The sequence below is a fragment of the Phaenicophaeus curvirostris genome, chromosome 3 (assembly GCF_032191515.1).
Source record: "Phaenicophaeus curvirostris isolate KB17595 chromosome 3, BPBGC_Pcur_1.0, whole genome shotgun sequence".
In the NCBI taxonomy this organism is placed as follows: Eukaryota; Metazoa; Chordata; class Aves; order Cuculiformes; family Cuculidae; genus Phaenicophaeus; species Phaenicophaeus curvirostris.
Genome location: NC_091394.1, coordinates 63,891,692 through 63,912,682, shown reverse-complemented (window position 1 = coordinate 63,912,682; position 20,991 = coordinate 63,891,692). Strand labels below are relative to the sequence as shown.

The window sequence follows — 20,991 nt, the reverse complement described above, 5'->3', positions numbered from 1 at the left end:
TGAGCTCTATAGATTTTACAGTCTACCACTTACAGTACGCTTACGCAGTAGCATAAGAATCCCAGCTAGATACCACCACTTTGAAACTGTACCCTCTGTGACAATTATGGTCACTTCTCAGTGATGCTAAGGTCTTTGTCCACAGCAAAGACTAATTAAGAAGCAAAGAATACAAGTGACACAGGGCAAGTATGAAAGATATTCTGGAGTTCACAATTATGCTCTAAAACACCCACGGAGAGAACAGAATCAGATGTAACTTAAAGGCAACATAAAACTGGGGAACAGTTGCAAGAGATCTAACTGTACACAGATCAAACTCCCTCAGGAGGAGAAGCGGAGACATTATCTAAAAGAAATGAGAACTGTGCCCGTGGAGATGCCAGAAAGAGAAGAAAAAACCTTCCATCATGTCAATACAATCTCTCAGTCTTCAAAAAGACAGTAATGACTTGGAATAAATACGTTAAAGGAATGCCTTGAGCCTGGCTGGGATAGGAGTAATTTTCTTCATTGCAGACCACGTGGTGCTGTGTTTTAGTTTTGTGACTAAAAGAGTGTTGATAACATACCTATTACACCTATTACAGCTATTGCTGAACAGTGCTTGCATAGAGTCAAGGCTTTCTCTGTTTCTCACTCTGCCCCACAGAGAGTGGGTAAAAGGCAAGTGGACACAGCTAGGATAGCTCACCTGAACTTACCAAAGGGATATTTACAGGCTACATAATGTCATGGTCAGCAACAAAAACTGGGGGTGGTTTGGTTTTTTTTTCCAACTACGGTTTAATTCTTTCTTCTTTTTCCCTCTTTCTTTCTTCTTCTCCTTCCTTTCAATTATTAAACTACCTTTATCTTAACCTGTGAGTTTTGTCACTTTTGGTCTTTCTATTCTCTTCCTCATACTACTGTGGGGCAGTGAATAAGTGAGGGGCTCCGTGGTCCTTAGCTCCTTGCTGGAGTCAACTCACAAAGAGAGAAAAACTTCTTTTGGAACTTTTGCCTTCAACTCTTCATTCCCTACCGAAAATCTAAATCTTACAGTTTTCAAATATCTGGTAATCAAGATTACCAGAAATCGCCAGATAGAAGGAGACTGAAGATAAATGGAAGATAAACAGAAGACTGAAGATCAGACCTTTTAGAAACTCTGGTAACAGTAAATTGCATTTATTGGTGTTTTTTCCTAGAATCAAATAGTTCTATTCAAATTGAGATGAACTATATCTTCCACATCAGACTCTAAAGAAACACCAACCAAATGTCAAATACCTATCACTTAGAAACTCAATTACATCTCACAAAAGTAAAGCTTAAGATTGTTCATTCATACCAGTCATATCATCCAGACAGCACTGATGTCATGAGTGTTCATATGCTAAGCCTGCTTCACATAATACAATTCTTTTTTGTGCTCCAGTAATAACCCATCAAGAAACACAAAAGTATGCAAATGTTTTACACATTTTGGGTGGAAACGTAAGTCAAAAAAATCCAATAAACCAGTGCTTTTTTTTCCTTTCTCTGTGACATAGAGAGCATGCCTCCTTTTTCCAGCTGTTGAAATTTGAAGGAAACAGAAAACTTAGAATAGTAGAATCATAGAATGGTTTCAGTTACAAAATACCTTTAAGATCACTAAGTCCAACCATCAATCCAGCCCTGCTAAGTTTGCCACTAGACAATGTCCCCAGGTGTGACATCTGCTCATCTTTTTAAATACCCCCAGGGATGGTGACTCAACAATCTCCCTGGGCAGCCTGTTCCAATGCCTGACAATGCTTTCAGTAAAGAAATCCACCCTAATAGCCAACCTAAATCTCCCCTGGTACATCTTGAGGCCATTTCCCCTTGTTCGTATCACTTGTTACCAGGAGGAAGAGACCAGCCCCACCTCACTAGAAAATTCCTTTTCAGTAGTTGTAGACAGCAATAAGGTCTCCCCTCAGTCTCCTTTTCTCCAGACTAAATGATTCCAGCTCCCTCAGCTGCTCCTCTTATATAAAGCTTGTGCTCTAAACCCTTCACCAGCTTTGTTGCCCTTCTCTGGACACCAGCATCTCCATGTACTTCTTGGAGTGAGGTGCCTAAAACTTAAGACAGTTTTTGAGGTGCAGCCTCACCAGCGCCAAGTGCCAGAGAAGGATCACTCCCCTAGTCCTGGTGATCACACTATCCTGAAGCAGGGCAGGATTCCTTTGGCCTTGTTGTCCACCTGGGCACACTGCTGGCTCCTGCTTTCTGGTGACCCAAACCTGAGCACTATTGTATAACGTGGAATTCATGATGTACACCACTGACCTGGGCAGGTGCAGGTCTGTGCTGTACTACACATATCACTTGGCCACAGGATGACATTAGCCTGCTAATCATATTGGAGGAGCCTGTAGTCAGCTCCCACTTGGCATTTTGCAATCACACCACCTACGTGTTCTCATCTTAAAACCAAATTACCACGTTTTCATGTGAACATCTTTGTGCTTGACAGTAACAATGCTGAATTAAATTCTTTACTTACAAGAAAAATTAAACTAAAGTATTCTAAGGACTGTAATGCAGGTGAAACTTAGCACAGCAAGGTCTGTGCACTGTACTGTGCCATGACTAGAGTCGTGTCTAATGTTGCGCAACTTAGGGTTCTCAGTATCTGAAGAGATGTAAGATTATATACACTATCTTCTTTTTCCAACTCAAAAAGGTATTTAAAACCACACCTTATAAAGTCTGAGTGTGCTTCTCACGGAGATCGGTAACAGTCATTTTTACCAGTGCATTACATCTGTCAATGAAAACTTCATAATGTACATTACAGCCAGGCTCTGCATGCAGAAGAGGCCAATTGTCTCCCAGTGGTGCCAGCTCCTGCACATGCACCACACAGCCCACACTCACTGGTAATGTTGCTGATTTCCCAATGGCTTCCAAAGAAGAAGAGTCAGCAAAAGGGGACATGATGAAAAGTTCACACAGCTTTCTTCCATAAAATCATTTTCCTTAAACCCAATAAAACAGGCTGCGGGCCAGAAAACTGTTTCAAAGATGCACTGCAACTCACATACCGTCTTTCCCAGGGCCTTGTGGCCTCTCTTCTGGCAAATGATACATTCTAGCCACATAATGGAGGAGAAGTCTTTGTCCCATCCAGAGACAATGAACAACCTCCTGCTAATATTAGGTCAATTTATCAGGTCTAGAGTCTGTTTCCTGCATGTTGCTAAAGACCTCTAGGAAACAGAGGAATCAGGAATGTCCGTTGAACCAGACGAAATGTACTGAAAGCACTGCAGATTGGACACCCTTTCAATTATAGCACACAGAGACTTATTAGAAAAGCATAGACTACATAAGGGGTAGACTACCAGACACTGCGCTATTGTCTCATCCTACAAGCAAAGGTGATCTCAACTAAATTCTCTTTATCTCCTTCTATTACAAAATGTAAATATATCACCAGCCAGTCTTTCAGGGGTGTTACAATGATTAAGTAATTAACATTTGGAAAGCTTTTGAGGAAAAAAGAAATTCTAAAGATTAGAAGAATAGTTATTAAAACAAACAGAAGACATCAGGTATCTCCTGATAGTAATAGTTAAAAGATATATTGCTACTTAAACTGCATTTATATCTTTAAAGATTCTGGTTTGTTATTGCATAGCAAAAATGACATATAATAAACATGAGGCACAAATCACTGAACTTTCACTTAAGATTGTGAGAAAAACCCCCACTGTTACTGTGAAACAAGCTCTGAAGAAAAACCAAGATGGTATCACAAGTCCTGAAGCTGCAAACACTTAAATTCAGCTCAGATATATGATTATTTGCATTAAAATCATGAAGGGTTTTCAGAATCATAGAGATTAGCATATGTGTTAATGTACCTACAGGAAATGGACTTCAATTATCTTTTCACCTCAGCCACATGTGTGTGAGCTTCCTGAGTACACTTATCTTTGGAGTGCTGATTCATAATTGACTATTGTATAGCATGTGTTAACATATGGTAATGTATTTAATACCGTGAGCATGCATAAAGATTGGAAAACAAGAAAAGAGGTGATTGAGCATTATGACTGAATATCAATATTGCGAATTTCATCTTCTTTACTTATAAAAAGCTCAAGAATGTATGTTCAAGTCCATATGTGCAACAAAAAACTTTATGCTTTTACCATGTGTATGCTTATGCACAGCAACGCATTCAAACAACGATATTCTTACATTTAATCAAACAATTGATTTTTTAAAAACCAAATCAGTCATGCTTTGGTGATTGTTCAATCCATATTCCCAGCAACTTAAGGGAAAATACAGTTAAGGGAAAATACAGTTCAGACCTCTCCAATGGACATCAGTGAGATACTGAGGAAATAACATAATTTCAAAGTCTCAGTGGACTTCAGCCAAATGCGAGAGACAGAATAAATGCCATGGAATTCCAAAAAGGACTGCAGGGTTTCACAAAGAACTAACTTCACCCCCTGATTAGATTTAGAATACATACAAAACAAGCCTTTTGATATCATTTTCAGTCAGAGACTGCAACTGCATTACCCTTTTACATTTACAAAAAGAAGCGATTTTATAGTTACAGTTCTCAGCTCCTAAAAATCAGGAGAATCCTTTCCACTACAATGTTATCTGTCAGTCATCTATTTCAGTCATCTTCATAACTGAACATATTTAGAAAGTTACCACTGTTTTAACAGTCTTCCTAGGCATCTTATGTTATATATGTTATATATATATATGTTATAAAGAGTGACAACTGAAAACAGAATGAAGCCCCATTAATCTTCTTTCTTATTTTTACACATACCTTTTTTTTAAAAAAATTGATTCTTCAGAAGTGTAACACCTTAATTGTTTCCTCTATTTGGAATGTTTCATTCTAGCTAAACCTTCATTGACAATTTTGATGTGAGTACAAAGGTTTTTTTTAACAAAAATATACCAACAGCCAGTTTCATGTTTTTAAATAAATCAACCAAACTCTGAAAAATATTCTCTTAAACACACATGAAGACTGAAGTCTCTGTTCTGCAAAACCCTACATTGTAAGTTTCGTACACAGTAAAATCATCTGCTGTAAATAGTAGAATTTGTTTCCCCAGAATCCAGACTTAGGGGTGTGATTTTTTGTAATTTTTTAAGAAAGGGCTGAATAAGCACCAAATACTGAACTCTAAAGAGAACAAGTAGCTATACGCAACAATGCTTTGCAATTTAGTGATGGCAGAAAGCCACAATGTGAAATTAGTTATACTGCATACAGGCAGTGTGAAAACCATCAAAGCAGTTAATAGGCTAATGTAGAACATAACAAAAAAAATCAATCCTAGTATCATTCCAACTGATCTGGAAACTACAGCAATGAAAAATACCTATGTTTGCCAACAGAAACTCAAGTTCTTTATGTAACCCTCAAAAGAAAACAAAATACATTTCCTGAGTAACACTTTGCCATATCCTCAAGTTCCAAGCAATTCTGCAGGATGTAACCTAACCGTTATATCAAATGCAAACCACATACTGTCAGCAAATTGCAAAATGAGAGTTAAAATAAAAGCCAGTCTTTCAGAAACACAGCACTTTAAAGACCAAGACTTACATATTGAACTTCCTATCAGTGGTAGTTACCATAACATGGCTATATTATAATACATCTATTCATCAAATATGCCACGACTGTGCTTCAGAACCTCAGAATCACTTATATAACACTCTACTAAAACCAGAGGTCCTGTTTGCAACTTCTCCAAGGTTTAAGTTGATTTTGTGTAAACTTTGTGAGTTTCAATGAAATGTATGATAGAAAAATGTTCCAGGTTTTGCATGGCATAAAACCAGAATGGACTCCTATAATCGAGTTCTTGCTGAAAAAAACAAAACAGTTGTTTGTACACAGATAATATTCTGCCCAAACATCAAGCCACTAGAAAATAAAATTTCCTTTATAGCGCCTTTGTGGTTCTGGATAACTTGAAGGATTCAAATGTCCAGAAGGAAAGACATACACATCTATTGGATACCTTTTCCTCACTATCTCCACAGAAGTTAACAAAAGCTTCTATTCTGTATGCGATACATAATGAGGTCAATAACATCACACACATACACTTACCTACTGCAATTTCCAGGTGCCACAGAATACTAGTTTAAGAGTCCTGTGGTTTATGTCAGCACAAGACACCCATTCAGCTTTCTTTTTCTGTCTCACTGATAAAGTTGGAAAGATCTGCAAACTGCAGGAGGAAATAGGGAGATAACGCAGCTACAGACTAATTAAGGCCTTCACTGGAATCCACGATTAGTTCTGGAAATACGAACTGGTTCCATGAAGACTGCAAGCCTACACTCACAAACATTGTGACTTCCTTCAAACACAAAGAACCAATTGACCCACTGTGACACCTGAGTGACAAAGCTCACTGTATCTTCTTTTCTGTAAAAACAAATGCATGCATCAAAATTAAAACTACTGAAAAAAGAAAATATGTATTAATTCACAAATATTTAAGCATAACAAAAAATTATTTTCTTTTGAGCAAGAGGTTGGACTAGATATCTCCAGCAGCCCCCTCCAAACTCAACTGTTCTGTGGTTCTATGAAGACTCTACTAAGGAAGCAACAGAAATATAACAGAAACTACACGTTTCTCTGATTCTTAGATTAAGGTCCAACTTGAAACAAATAATTTCTGATAGAATTTGTAAATGTAAGAATGCTGACCTATCCTGAAATTGTGTATTCCCCATGCTTTGATCCTACATAAAGTTCTATAAAGCAAAATTCAGGAAGAAAAATTTGAAATCCACAACAAGCTTTTAGGTGTCTTATATTGAAGCTTTTAAAAATTACAGACTATTAACTATCTTCTTTCAACAATTTCCCTCCTTCACAACTAGTAATACTAGAAAAAGGAGGAAGTAGTGAACATGGAGCATGCTAGAGTGCAATTTAACATATAATACAGTCTACTGGAAAATTACAATAAATTCTCTGCAGAGTTTACAAATATACATTGTGTAAGCTATTTGTAGCTGCCAAGTCTCAAATAAAACCCACTGTATTTATAACTGTGATACAGCTAAGGAAAAGAAGAACCAGATGAAAGCCAGTGAAGCTGATTCTGCTCCTTGTACATAAATACATTCTCCAAGCAGAACCTGTAAATGATTTCTGTAAGAAATCAAATTTATTACTTTAAGCACCTGAAGCATTTGATATTTCATGCAGCTAGCAGTTTATTCACACACAGTGACAGTCTTCATTATACTCACTCCTGCAAGTTACAAGTTAAACGCTGTGAACCTTGACATAGCTGCTGGATACTTCAGCTTCAAACCCAGGGAAGAGATTCAATCTAATCTATATTTGATAGTATATTACATTTTTCAGATTATACTATGATTTAAAAAATATCAGAAAATGCACATAATTTTTTGCAGTTACCCAGCAGTTCCATTGCATCATCTTCATTGTCAATATCTTCTTCGGTTACAGATGGAGCTGTGCTTTGAGCAGAATCAAAGGAATCCTGAGAAAGCATGGCAGCCAGCAGTTTCTTATGTTGCTGCTGTTGTTGTTTTAGTCCCTTAGTCTTTGGCTCCATTTTTAAGCTGTAAGGGAAGAAAACACAACTTTCTCTTACTGGTGCTCCCTATAAAATATGTCACATATTTGTCAAATTACTGCAGCCCATGATGTCCTCCAGATCTGAAGGTTAATGACACCAGATCACACATAAACGAGGTGGTTATCATCATCCTGGATCACTGGATGTTATAAGTCAATTCATGTTTTCAGTTCCTACCTAAAGTTTTGATTGAACGAAGACAGGAAATTTTCCATTGCCTTTATGGGCATTAATCAAGTCTAAATAAGCCACATATACAGAACAACAGGATTGTGTATTACTAAACATTATTGCTAAGGTATTGATTGCACAGCAATAAAGCTGAGAACAAAGAACTGCTCTCTTGAACGGTTATGTCAACCACACAGGCCTGAGGACTATATAGTTATAATATTTCATGGAATCATAGAATGAATCATAGAATGGTTTGAGTCGGAAAAAAGCTTAAAGGTCAACTAATTCCAACCCCCCTGCCATGGGCAGGGACACCTCCCACCAGACCAGGCTGCCCAAGGCCCCACACAACCTGGCCTTGAACACCTCCAGGGATGGGGCAGCCACAGCTTCCCTGGGCAACGTGTTTCAGTGCCTCACCAGCCTCATTGTGAAGAATACCCTCCTTATGTCTAGTCTAAATATCCCCCTCTCCAATTTATAGCCACTCCCTCTAGTCCTATCACTACAAGCCATTGTAATAAGTCCCTCTCCAGCTTTCTTGTTGCCCTTTCAGGTACTGGAAGGTCGCTCTAAGGTCTCCTCGGAGCCTTCACTTTTCCAGGATGAATACCCCTCAACTCTCCCAGCCTAACCTCATATGGGAGGTGCTCCAGTCCTTGGATCATCTTTGTAGCCCTCCTCTGGACCCGCTCCAACAGTTCTACATCCTTCTTATGTTGAGGATTCCAGAACTGGAATTTCTCATGGTTTGTTGACTTGTGTCCCTAACCTAAGTAACAGATACCTGGAAGCTAGCAGAAGGGTCTAAGGCAGGATTTGCTGCAGTTAGCAATTTCTGATCTGTTACAATATCAAGATAAAGACAATAGGACCAAAGTTTGGTGCCTCATATGAGGATATGAGCAACACCTCTGACTGACATACAGACAGTTGCAGGAAGGCAGATCTATCGTAAATGTATGAAATTTAGTATAATCAATAATAGCTCACTTCCCACTGCAAAGATGAACACTAATAAGACAAGCAACCATGGGGATGAAGAACAGGCTTTGAGTTTAGAACATCAGGTTATGGATGGGGTCTCTGCAAGCTCTAGTTAATTTTGGGCTCTAAGAAGCCAAAACATCATATTAAGAATTACCTAAATTCCCCACAGTGTACATACATTATCCCTTGAGGAAGTTTCACAAGAGCCTTGCTTCTTCTCAGAATTTCTCCAGGAAATTTTTCATGCAGAAAACTACTAACCATGACTTGGAAATTAGTTTAACCCTATTTTCACAGTGTTTGAATTTCTGAAAGATGAGCTTGGTACCAGCAGGATTGGCATCAGCAGTTTTACATGGTTTCTATCACATATTAATACCTTGTCTTGCTCCCTTACAGGAGCAACAGAGAGCTGTACAAAACCAGTCACAAAGTCTTTCCTATGTAGCAACAGAACATTAAAGGCAAAAAGGTGACCCTTCATCAGTTTGATAAAACACCACTAATAAAGCTACTTCAGTCTGGCTACACTATCTTTCCCAGTTAAAATAGTAGTGAAACTTGTCCTTTCAGTTGCTCAAAAGCAATTCCACCCCCCACCCCCCTCTTTTTAAGTAACTGGCTTTCAGATGTACAACGTGTGGTTCAGTTGCCCATCATCACAGAAATATATGGTTTGTGGTTTTGTTTTTCTTTTTCCTAAGGAGGAAATAGTGGTTCTTTCTCACTGTCCACTACTGAATGGAAGAAAAAGTGAGGTTTGTGGTTACAAAGGCAGAAGAACCTGGCAACTCATAGATTCCCAAATACCACATAGTATGATCTCGCTATGATCTGCTTTATGCTGCAAAGACCGATACTGAAATTGGGCATGTTAACAACACACCAGTGCCTGTAGACATATGCTGTTCTCTACAGCCTACTCAGCCCCCTATGGAAGGCTGTGGACGTGTAAGGATCCAGGACTCCCCCTTCCACCGAACACGAAAAACCCTATACTATGATCTGTGAAAACGAAGCAGAGAGAGGGAGTTGCATGACACTGATGGCAAATACTCTAACAGTGATCTGACAATGCCTAATCCTCTGGATTTCCTTACGTTTAATGATAGGTGAAAGAAAACACATTACCTGGAAATAACAGGACAATTAATTTATCACTTTTCTGTTCTTATGCTGTAACTAAAGATTAGGATTAGTTTTGAGAGTTTGTAGGTTTATCACATAAATTCTGATAATTAGTGATCAATGGAAGGTCATGCTTTATTAAAAGTGTTGCTAAATCAAATTTAACGAGATATAATTGAAACATTTAATATTAATTTCAATTTGCTCCCTCTTTCATTTGCCAGGTAAAAATGTAATTTATTTTAGGCTACGTTATTGATGAAGTAGATGAATGAAATACAGAGGAGGTAACCAAAAATTCTTTACAGATGATAACAAACTCACTTTTCTGAGAGCTCCATTCAATATCACAAAACCCATACTATTCCCACTACTTTTGGATGTGCTGTGTAAAAGCTACATTACAACTAAATTATTATTATTATCTATTATTTGTCTCATGCATTGCTTGTCAATTCTGAATTCTACTTAATAGTACTTTAATTCCCCATAACACTGAATCAGGTCTTTAAGAAACTGCCTCTTAGTAGTGAACTATTATTGAGCACTCAGATTAATCTTGATCAGTACGAGTCTTTTAAACTTCATACACAAGTGGTATCAATTTCTGTATAACCACTATCTTAAAGTTCTGCAATTCTATGATTATTTTGCAAGACTGCAAACACGCTTTTGATAAATGCCTTACAAAAGTTGGAGAAATGCTAATGAAGCAAAGAATTAACTCAGACATAAAACCAGTCATCAAAATGTAAATCCATATGCTGCATGTAATTTAGTAGTTATTCATTTCCACTGAAAATCAACATTCCTACTTAACAACATATGTTTTTCAACAAGTCTTCAGCACTTGCTGCACCTAAAACTAGAGATATCAGTATCCCATGAGTCTTCCCTGGCACCAAATACCCCATATTCTCCTTAGTTCATACACCAGGTAATGTGATTTTGTCATGATACTCAAAAAGACTCCTCAAATACTACTCTCAAAGCCATTAATCACATTTTTTAATTATAGCTGTGAAGTTTCTCACAGTTTGTATCACCCTCTAACAAAGAGAAAAATATGCTGCTTTGAAACATCTTTTTCACTCCAAACTAAACCTCTTCACTCCATTCTAGAGATCAGACAGACATTCTTATTTCTGCTCCTTCCTATTAAGAGAAGTGATACAATATCCTCAATTTGATCTACAATATGGAACAGATCTTTATTCAGCGTCTTTATTGCACTGCTGAATAAGGAATAAGAAACCCAGGCCCTCACAATTAAGCTGCAGGCCCGCTGGCTGACTACATTAGTTTCCCAGAAACTAAACTGTAGAGACCCAGTGACTGAGTTCTGTTGGTTTCAGTCCAGTGCCTGGCCAAAGGATCATTACTACATGCAGACACTTCTTTGCAGTAGCAGTACTTGCAGCCTTCCACACAATAATCTAATTAAAAGGAGAAAGGAGTGCTTGTGGGTAACAAACATTCCCAGCATATGAGGTAAGCTAATGAATGCAGCCTGTAAGAGTACAACAAGCGACAGACTAGTTTCCTTATGACAGGGAGATGAATTTCAATGTAGATGGCAGATGGAGGACATAGAGAAGGAATACCTTTCCAAAGGGAAAGTAGAGGGTTTCTGCCTTCGTAGAACAGGAAGAAAAATGAATTGGTGAAGTCAAAGTACTAGTTATAACCAAGGAGAAAGAGCTGAGGGAGAACTGCAGCTGTCTAAGCCAATTAACAGAGGCAGAGCACAAGCTTTACACTTTAAAAAAAAACCCCAAACACATATCCCTTTTAAAGAAAGTCTGGGAACACTTCACTTGCTGTGATTAACAGTCATCTTTAAATCACGGAAAATGGATTCCTTGTAAAAATGATAATCTCTTCCATGTAGTTGAAGCACATTAACAAATGAACATACTTCTCCATCCTCAGTCAAGCACAATAGATCATCAGATAACATAATCTTGAGAAAGAATTGTTATTAACATGAAGATGCTAAGTAGAAGAACCGAAAATGAATTGAGGAAGTCCTGTCAAAAATAACACGCATACAATTTCTGTTGCCTCTCTTTCCCCTAGACAAGAAAATCAGATTTATCACTAAAACGTCAAGAAGATTAACAAAGAGCTATTACCAAATGCTGAAAGACAGAAGGGTTTGAAGTAGCTGAACGAAGCCATACATCACAAAATTATTACATAATGGGCCCCAATCTTGTCAATATACCTTTAGTTTTATACATGGGAATTAAACCGTGGGATTGCAGATGAGTATGAAGTTAATCACACCTAAAAGCATGACAAGAAACCAGTCACATATTACTGTCTCCCATTTATTGTGCAGGCTGCCACACTTGGAAATGGGAATTTAAAAGCCTTGCACTCTGCTCTCAAAAATGAGGTGTTACAAAGGTAGTCCCACTCTACAAATTACAAAATTTCTAGGCAGAACCAAAATCCCACCTTCCTCCAGGACTGCTGCTATCCTCACTGTCCCACTGCTCGTTTTTATTTCTTGGTATTGGTGGCTGCAGCATCTCAGCAGCCAGCGGGTCTGCATCATTCTCTTCACGGCCAATCCATTCTCCAATCACACGTGGTCTGAGAAGAGGAGTGTTAAAACCTGTTGTGTCCTGAAGAGAAAACAAAAAAACAGAAATACTGAACTGCTTGTTCTCAACCATACATGTCAACAGGAAAAGAAGAAATAGAAAACAAAACTATTCATTACATAAGTACAAAAACAGTAGAGTACATTATAATTTCAGAGGGCTAGAAAATACCCAGAAACAACCATGGAATAATGAAAAGATTCCCATTAACGAAATTCTGGGAGAGATCTGCCCACTCCAATGCCTCAAATCTCCACTGTTTTTTACTTTTTAACAGCAACTGTAGAAATCTGGAATATAATCTTGAAAAAAATATATACATTTCATAAATGCACAATTCTTAAAACCAGTAGTGTTTCAGTTCTGCTAAGTAACAGATGAGGTCACTTGTAGAATGAACATGTCAGCCAAAAGACTGTCACAGAGTAACAGCCTCACTCTTATTTGCATTATGAATTAATGCAAAACTAATAAATATATCTGCACTTGGCATTTTAAAAATAACCCTGCTGGGATTTACATAGTGTATCTTTCAATTCTGAAAATGGTATTAACATTTCAATAAAAGGCATTTCTGAAACTTGTACTCATATTTTTAACCAGTTACTCGAAGAAGATAGCTGGAGAGGATTACAAGCAAGCAAAATGCAGCTTAAATGCTCAAAATAATAGTGATGATTTACATCATTACATTAGGAAATAGATCAAGGAAATAAAATTGTATGAAAAAGCTGTGACATTTTTCAAGTTTCTTCCTCATTGACATAGATCTGGTAAAAGCACAGTTCGAAGTAGATGTCTCTATCAAAATGAAACAAATAAAAATTCTGCAAACACTTCCAGATTAATATCATTACCCTGCTCTGGCTAGACACTGTAATTGTGCTCAGGAGAAATCCAAGAGCTTCCATTTTGACAGAGCCAAATATGACTTAGGTTCTGGATTAGACTCATCCCCCTTGTTCACTCCTTCTGCTTTCTACAATACACCTGTGAGTGCATTACTGCACTCCACTCTTTACATTTCTGTTCAGAGTTCTCTTTCACTTCACTCATTCACTTTTAACAAAATCTATGTTCTCTGCAAGTTGATGTGACCACTGAAAATAGAATGCAGGTAATACAGAATAGAGAAAACTGAGAAAAACACCATGACTTCGGAGGTTTCAGAATATCTAATCATCAGGTTTCTTTTATGCACTTAGTTACACATTTTTTTGCATCTGAGTGGCACTGTGTTATAGTCAGCTACTGTAGACTAGATAACAGGGGCCTCTGGTCACTTGCCTATCATTCCACTGCCCACAATGCCTTCCTTACACAAGGTGCTTACATTAGTTTTATTAACTAAGTTCCATTTGGCCACTTTAGAGGTTTATTCCTGCTACTCCAACCATTTTCTCCCTTCCCTTTCTTCCTAGAGTAAGTTCTAATGATTAATAAAAAAAGGTTCCTGGAGCTACTTAAACTTGCAGCAACTTGCATTGTTAATCCTGCTAAAAGGATTTCACCCCCTTAAATGAAAAGCACCTAAAAATTTGCCATTTTATCAGTACCATGAGTTTTTTCCTAACACTGTACACTGCATGAGGAGCAGATGAATAAGTAAACTATGAATGCTGTGTCCAACTTTGATATGCTGATTCCTTTTTTAGACATTTTAGGGATTAAAGTAGCACTTCCATACTCTACTTAATAGAAATGTAATTTACATTACATAGTCATGCTTTGCTTCACTTGATTACCTTTCTTTCCTTTTAATGTTGTTACATTAGTATACCACAGTTTCAGTGACCTAGTTTATTTTCCTCCTTTCAACTATATAAGCAGCCACAGTGAAAACAGTAAATGGAGAATCAGAGACAGCTCTATTGAGAGCACCACGATGTTTACTTGGCACCTTATTTCAAATCTTCAATAAATTCAGATGGAGTATTCTGTTCTCAAACAAATGTTCATAGGTTTGGGGTTTTTATTTATATAAACATTAGAATCTTAACTGATTTCCAATTCATATTTCCCCATAAATAACAGAAAAGATTGACAGTGACATTAGTGTACACAGAAATATTTTCAGGACAGGTAAGCATTTAAATATGCAGTAAATGAACGTAGAGGATCATTTACTGTCTAGTCCAGGTGCCATCCACTTTTTATATACATCAGTGGCTACCAACTTGACTCCACTCTCTATGGAGACCTGAAGAAGAAGGAAAAGACTGAGGGACAGCTGAATTTCATCTTCAGGCTGGGCTGAGATGAGGTTGCAGTCTGTAACCAGGAAGCACAATGTTTGTGCATCCATTCATTTAAGCATAGTTTACAAAGCTCAGTATTTCTAATTTCTCATATGGATTTTGTAGGAACCTCCACAGGGAGAAATACTTATGGGTGAGCAGAAATATGTTTATTTTTATTCCTTAGAGTATTTGTTTCCTCTACTCTATTAATCATAACCTGTGTTCATTGTAGAAATACTACATGTAAGGAGAAATTACACCTTAGACAGCATAGAAAAAAAATGTTTTAATATTAACCTTGAGAATCAAAGTGTTATGAATTATTAGTCCATCTTCACTCAAGTCTGATTCTGGATTTCTAATGCTTATCTGTCTCCCTTAATTAATGTAGAAAGTGACTGAAAGATATTGTTGGGAAGTCTGGACAAATTCCACAATGATATGACAGGTCTCATGCTACCTGTGAGAGCTCCACTACATGAAGCTTAAGTAAAGCACCAGTCCATGGAATACTGGAATTACGAGAAAATCTCATCTGTCAAAAAAGAAAATATTCCTAGTGTTGGTATTTGCAGTAAAAATTGAAGAGAAGCTTAAGAAACATTCCTTAAGTATTCTTTAGCAAATCAAAAGCCAGAAGATGAATAATCCTTTCCCTGCCTCTTTCCAAATTCCTTTAGAATGACATTATTTTAGTCTGTCTTCAATTCAGGCAAGAAGTAAAGGGTGTGATTCCTTATTTTTGCATGGTCTGGTTCAGAAATATTGCTGAAATGGGTACTATCACATAAACCTGTTTTAAATCTATTCCTGCATTGTAGCATCCTGGTTATATTCTGCATTAATGGATCCCACAGTGCAGACACGCTACAGTGCAACATGCATCAGTTTATTTTGTGACATAAATACAAGTAGGGTCTTCCAGCAGCAGGAAATCCTAGAGGAGGTGTATCATCAGTAGCCCCATGGTCAGAGCATCCACATAGGACACCAGAGCTTCAGTAGAATGGCTAGTCTATACCTCTGCATGAATCTGATCTTCCACTTCCCCAGGAAGTGTCCTAACAGACTTAGGAAAAACCCCGAAACTCAAAGCGAATTCAGTGAATTTTTCCTCTATAATTTTTTAACCAAACTAGAACCCTGTGAATTTCATTGGAAGGCTAACATCCTAAGCCTACTTCTTTATCCATGTACATAAATTCTTCATATTATTCAGAAGCTTTAGAAACCACACTTTCACGCATAGTTTCTGTGCAGTGATAAGGAGAGTGAGTCAATTCTGAAATTTGTATTTTATTAACTCAGCACTTTAGCCTTAAAATCTGTGAGTCACAAGGCATCTCTTCTCATTTTCTTTCCTAACACAAGCAGTGGCTGTTGCTGAGTTTACATAGCTTTCACGGCCTAGAGACACAGGCTGAATCATCAAAAGAGACTGAACACCAAACTCCACAAGTCTGAAATAAATGAGATTAAAAAGGAGGGACTCAGCCATAAATCTGTCTTAATTTCAGTAATCTTAGGATTTTTTTGTTTTGCAGTAACATCAGTGGTCTCTGAAATTTTATTAGGCTATGTCAAACTGAAAGCTTCCATTTTGACTGACCTTGTCTGCCTGTGTTTTCACAGAATAACAGAATCACTAGGTTGGAAAAGACCCATGGGATCATCAAGTCCAATCATTCCTATCAATCACTAAACCATGCCCCTCAGCACCTCATCCATCCGTCCTTTAAACACTTCCAGGGAAGGTGACTCAACCACCTCCCTGGGAAGCCTGTTCCAGTGCCCAATGACCCTTTCCATAAAAAATATTTTCCTAATGTCAAGCCTGAACCTCACCTGGCAGAGCTTGAGGCCATTCCCCCTTGTCTTGTCCCCTGTCATTTGGGAGAAGTGGCCAACTCCCTCCTCTCCACAACCTCCTTTCAGGTAGTTGTAGAGAGCAGTAAGGTCTCCCCTCAGCCTCCTCTTGTGCAGGCTAACCAACACCAGCTCTCTCAGCTGTTCCTCGTAAGACTTGTTCTCCAGCCCCTTCATCAGCTTCCTTGCTCTTCTCTGGAAACGCTCCAGAGCCTCAACATCCTTCTTCTCTACCTCCATCTTGGACTGAAGCCCTAAGTATTGACATAAAGTTAATAGTATCAGATATTTGACAAGAACTCCTTTAAGCGAAACACTCTTCCACAAAAGCGATTGCAATTCAGAGCAAACTGGTTTTCCAAATCCAAATGCTCAAGTAACTAAGCAACTTAACTAATTAACTGGTTCACTTTCAGGAGAAGTTACATCAACCAAGAATACTTATCAAGGACACCTCTGACAAAGGCAACTACAGGTTACTGGAGCCAGAACGAAATAATTCTTAAAAAAATACATAATGAAAGACAAAAATAAAGAAAAATACATACACAGTCCCTGTTCTCTCTAGGTTCATGCTCTGAATCACAAATAAAATAGCAGAATTATGGGCTCTGTCCTAATCCCCAAGAATATTCCTAATAATCAAGAAAATAAAGCAAGGAAGCATTTAGAAGAATTTATTAGTGCATTTAGTTTTATGTCTGTCTGTGTAATGCCAATGTTATAAAGGAATTCAATGCCAAGTTTGGCATGCCATTCTAGATCCATGTCATGCACCTGAAGGGTTTAACGATTAACCCAAACCACAGATTAATATGTTGCCACAGTCTAGGTAAGGAAGCTGTAGTATCAGCATGTATTTCTGGAAACAGAATTACAATGAACTTGACTACATTTTTACCCAAAAAACAACCACCACAGAGGGTCATGCTCAGGTGAAATGGAACCAAATTTTGTCTAATGTTAAACCATTATCAGGTAGTCTTTGCTTGGTTTTGGCCCAAGTCAAATTATAAACTTAGAAACAAGTCACAGCAACGTTTCAGGAATTCACTTAGTGGAGCTCTCACAGAATGATACTGGCTATGCTAAATTTCTGTACACAGAACTAGCCTTCATAGCCATTAAAACCCTTAAAGGGGAAAAACAAGAAAGCCCATGTAGACAAAAAATTGTGCTTCTTCTATAAATCTAACCTGGAAGCCTGTTGAACAATGCTTGCAGAAAGGAAGCATGTTAAGAGCTTTACAATTTGGGGGATTTATTTATTTTCCAAATAACTTGTGATTTCAAAAACAGTCAATATATTTGTCCTCATAAGAAACAGATATTAAAAGTAAATGCTGTGTTGTAAAGGTGTCAGGTAATATATGCTGTTGAACATACATAACATAATTTATTTTTAAAAACCCACCACCTTTAATTTTAAATCATAAATAATAAAGAATTGATTTAAAAAGAAAATTAATTATTCTGTCCAACTGGATCCTGAGGAAATCTATCAATGAAGTTCCCCATCTCAACATTAATGTTTTTAAACTATGATCTATAATTATTTAAAGGAAAAATTAATACAGAAGTATCTCCTAAAAAAAAAATGCATGTAAAAAGTATGTGATCGCAGGTTCTAGCCCCAAATGTCTTTTTCCTTACACACACCATATCTCACAGGATTTTTCAACAACAAAATGAAAGGGAGTTCTTCATAAGTATTCTTAAAGTAAAAGGTTCTAACAGAAAGACTTTGTCTTTCTCATCACTTCCGAGCACAGTTAAGCAAACAGTAGGAAGGCAGACTTATATACTGTTATACACTTAACGTGAAAGACATAAAGCAAGATCAAGGGCAAAATTATAAGTAAAGGTCATGGTTTTGAAATCGTAGCCCCAGGTGCACATGACTGCATGGTAACAGTGATCAATCTTGTATAACTGGCTTTTCCTACAGAAACCAGTGGAGGTATTTTATACGTATGTGTGTCAGAAAGGTTCATGCCCTCATTTTACCAGGAGAAAATAAAGTTATTTCAAAAATTGTCTCCAGTATTAGGCATTCCTCCTGTGTCTTATACACCTTTTGATACTACTGCTCTGATAGTAATGGCTTCTAACACCAAGAACACAATCTAATATTCTTGGCACTAGAAGCATACTGCTGCTCACTGGTGAGACTAGGGAAGGGACAGGTGTTCTGTTTCCACTGGAACTTTGAAAAATTAGCTTGATTACTCTTCCAGAAGAGAGGTCATTACAGCTAAAACTAAAATTCATGTTTAATGCATAATATATCAAATATATATATTTCTGGCCAAACCAGAAAAGATCATTGTTGCATTCAGCAAGGAAATAAAGACTGATCTTTATGCCCTATTCATTAATGATAAAATCAGGGGATTAAAAATTATTCCTACATATTCTCACAAATCATACCTGAGAATCCAGACTTCATGGCTTCATGAGTAAAAGCTAAATGTTTCCCAAAGTACACAAAGTAGTCCAACAGACAATATTAAGCAAAGGTGGTATCAAGATCAAAAGCATTTCCATGGCCTCATTAAGAGTCTCTTACACTCAATGAGATTCTTTTTCCATAGTTGACATCCCATCCTGGATTAAGCTCTTAATGTATTAACACACACTGCACTTACCCATATAGCTTTCCATACCCAAACTTCCCTCGAAACCAATAAAATGGAAGTGTGTATGCCAGGAGAGGGAGATGGAGCTTTCATTGCTTAAAATTACTGTGCTCATCTGTCTTGTTGTACTGTTCATTAGGTATACAGTAGATCTTACCTTATCAAGTTCATCAGAAATAGCAATGCCTGAAAAAAATGGATTAAAAAAAAAAAAGATTTAGAAACAGTCTTTCTATAAACGCCTTTTACTACAGTAAGCAAAAGTAAGGTTTAATCTGAAAAGTTTACATATTGTTTTCTGCACACTGCTGTACCATACAATGTATCATATTTTGTTCCATTAGTGAAATTGCCTGAAAACAATGTACTCTTAACTTTCCTCAGCTGCAATATTACTGAAATGTGTTTTCAAAACACTGTGGAAATGGAAACAACAGATGTGCCAGTAAAGCATCAGTGAGCTTAAGTATACTTCTACCTGCATTCTAAAATTAAATCAGCAACATAATATTTGTATATGGATATATTATTATGCAAATCTCGCTCTGACCAGCATGCATGACACCATGCTGCAATTACAAGGCAACATGGACATGACTCCTCTCTTTTTCTGTGGTTCAATGTAGAAATGACTCTATGAAAACAGACAGAATTTAAAGAGAGGGAAATAAAGTAGAATACCACAATAAAATGCAAACCGGTTTTTCTAAACTCTCTGAACAAGAATGTGTTTATTTGCTCTTGTTCCTTCTGCTGAGGCTTGCCTGAGGCTTTCCTATGCTTGCTTCCAGAACGTCATCCAACTCTTTTAATTATGACCATCCTGTAGCACATTAAATATGAACAGCTGGTTTTTGACAACATATCTCCACACCTTAGTAGTATCACATGAACACATTTAATGTTATCATGTTGAAAATTCTGATGTATTGAAAGCAAAGTGTTTACCAGGTTCCTAAGAGGTTTGATAAGAAACATTTCCAGGTTAGAACTTCAGTTCAAAAAAACTAAGACAATCATCTCCTGATGGTGAAAACAAAATGCATAGGAAGAACACACACTCAAAAATTGTTTTCTAATTAATATCATGTTATCAAGACAACTTCTTCCAAAGAATGCATGAGATGACATTGCAAAATATGTAGTATCAGCTGAGCAGAGTTATTCTTTCTAAAATCATACTAAAGATTGCAGAAGTATAAGCTTATTTCCATGATGTTGTATTTATTACTATTTGGTATACCACAACTACCTGACTTCTTTGGGCTTTTACCATGGCTAATTCACAATTTAGATAATACTTGTAGATCAATTTTCATTTTAAAAACAGTGAAGTGCTAGGAGAACAACAAGACCTGATCAACACATAAGAATAAATGCCATGAGTTAACAGAGTAATTGCAGTCATTCAATAGTTATAAATTAGATTATATAGCAAAAGATCAATTTTGCCTACCCTTTCTGTCTCTCATAGCAATTAACTCATTATAATATCTTCAAACTTTCACTTAGACCAGGCACTACGCTAATGTCCACACAGTATAATCAGTAGGTTGCACTGTCCTGAACCATTCAACAGGGTTTTAATGTGTTATGAATGTCTTCAGTTCTCACCAGGCATTTACTAGAGAGGAGATAACTCCACTCTTAGAGGTAGTAAAAACATAATTCAACATTCTCTTTATCAAAGTTTTGAGAATCC

At 37.2% G+C, this 20,991-nt stretch overlaps 1 protein-coding gene across 3 annotated transcripts in view; it reads right to left on the bottom strand.

Annotated features, from left to right (window-relative positions):
• C3H8orf34 (chromosome 3 C8orf34 homolog) overlaps positions 1-20,991 on the bottom strand; it is a 180,969-nt gene that overhangs the window by 107,371 nt on the left and 52,607 nt on the right. For all 3 annotated transcript variants that reach the window (XM_069854217.1, XM_069854214.1, XM_069854216.1), the window contains exons 5-7: positions 19,447-19,475; positions 12,396-12,565; positions 7,457-7,623 (exon numbers count right to left, since the gene is read on the bottom strand). In XM_069854217.1, the coding sequence (XP_069710318.1) occupies positions 7,457-7,623; positions 12,396-12,565; positions 19,447-19,475 (366 nt within the window). The remainder of the gene's footprint in view (positions 1-7,456; positions 7,624-12,395; positions 12,566-19,446; positions 19,476-20,991) is intronic.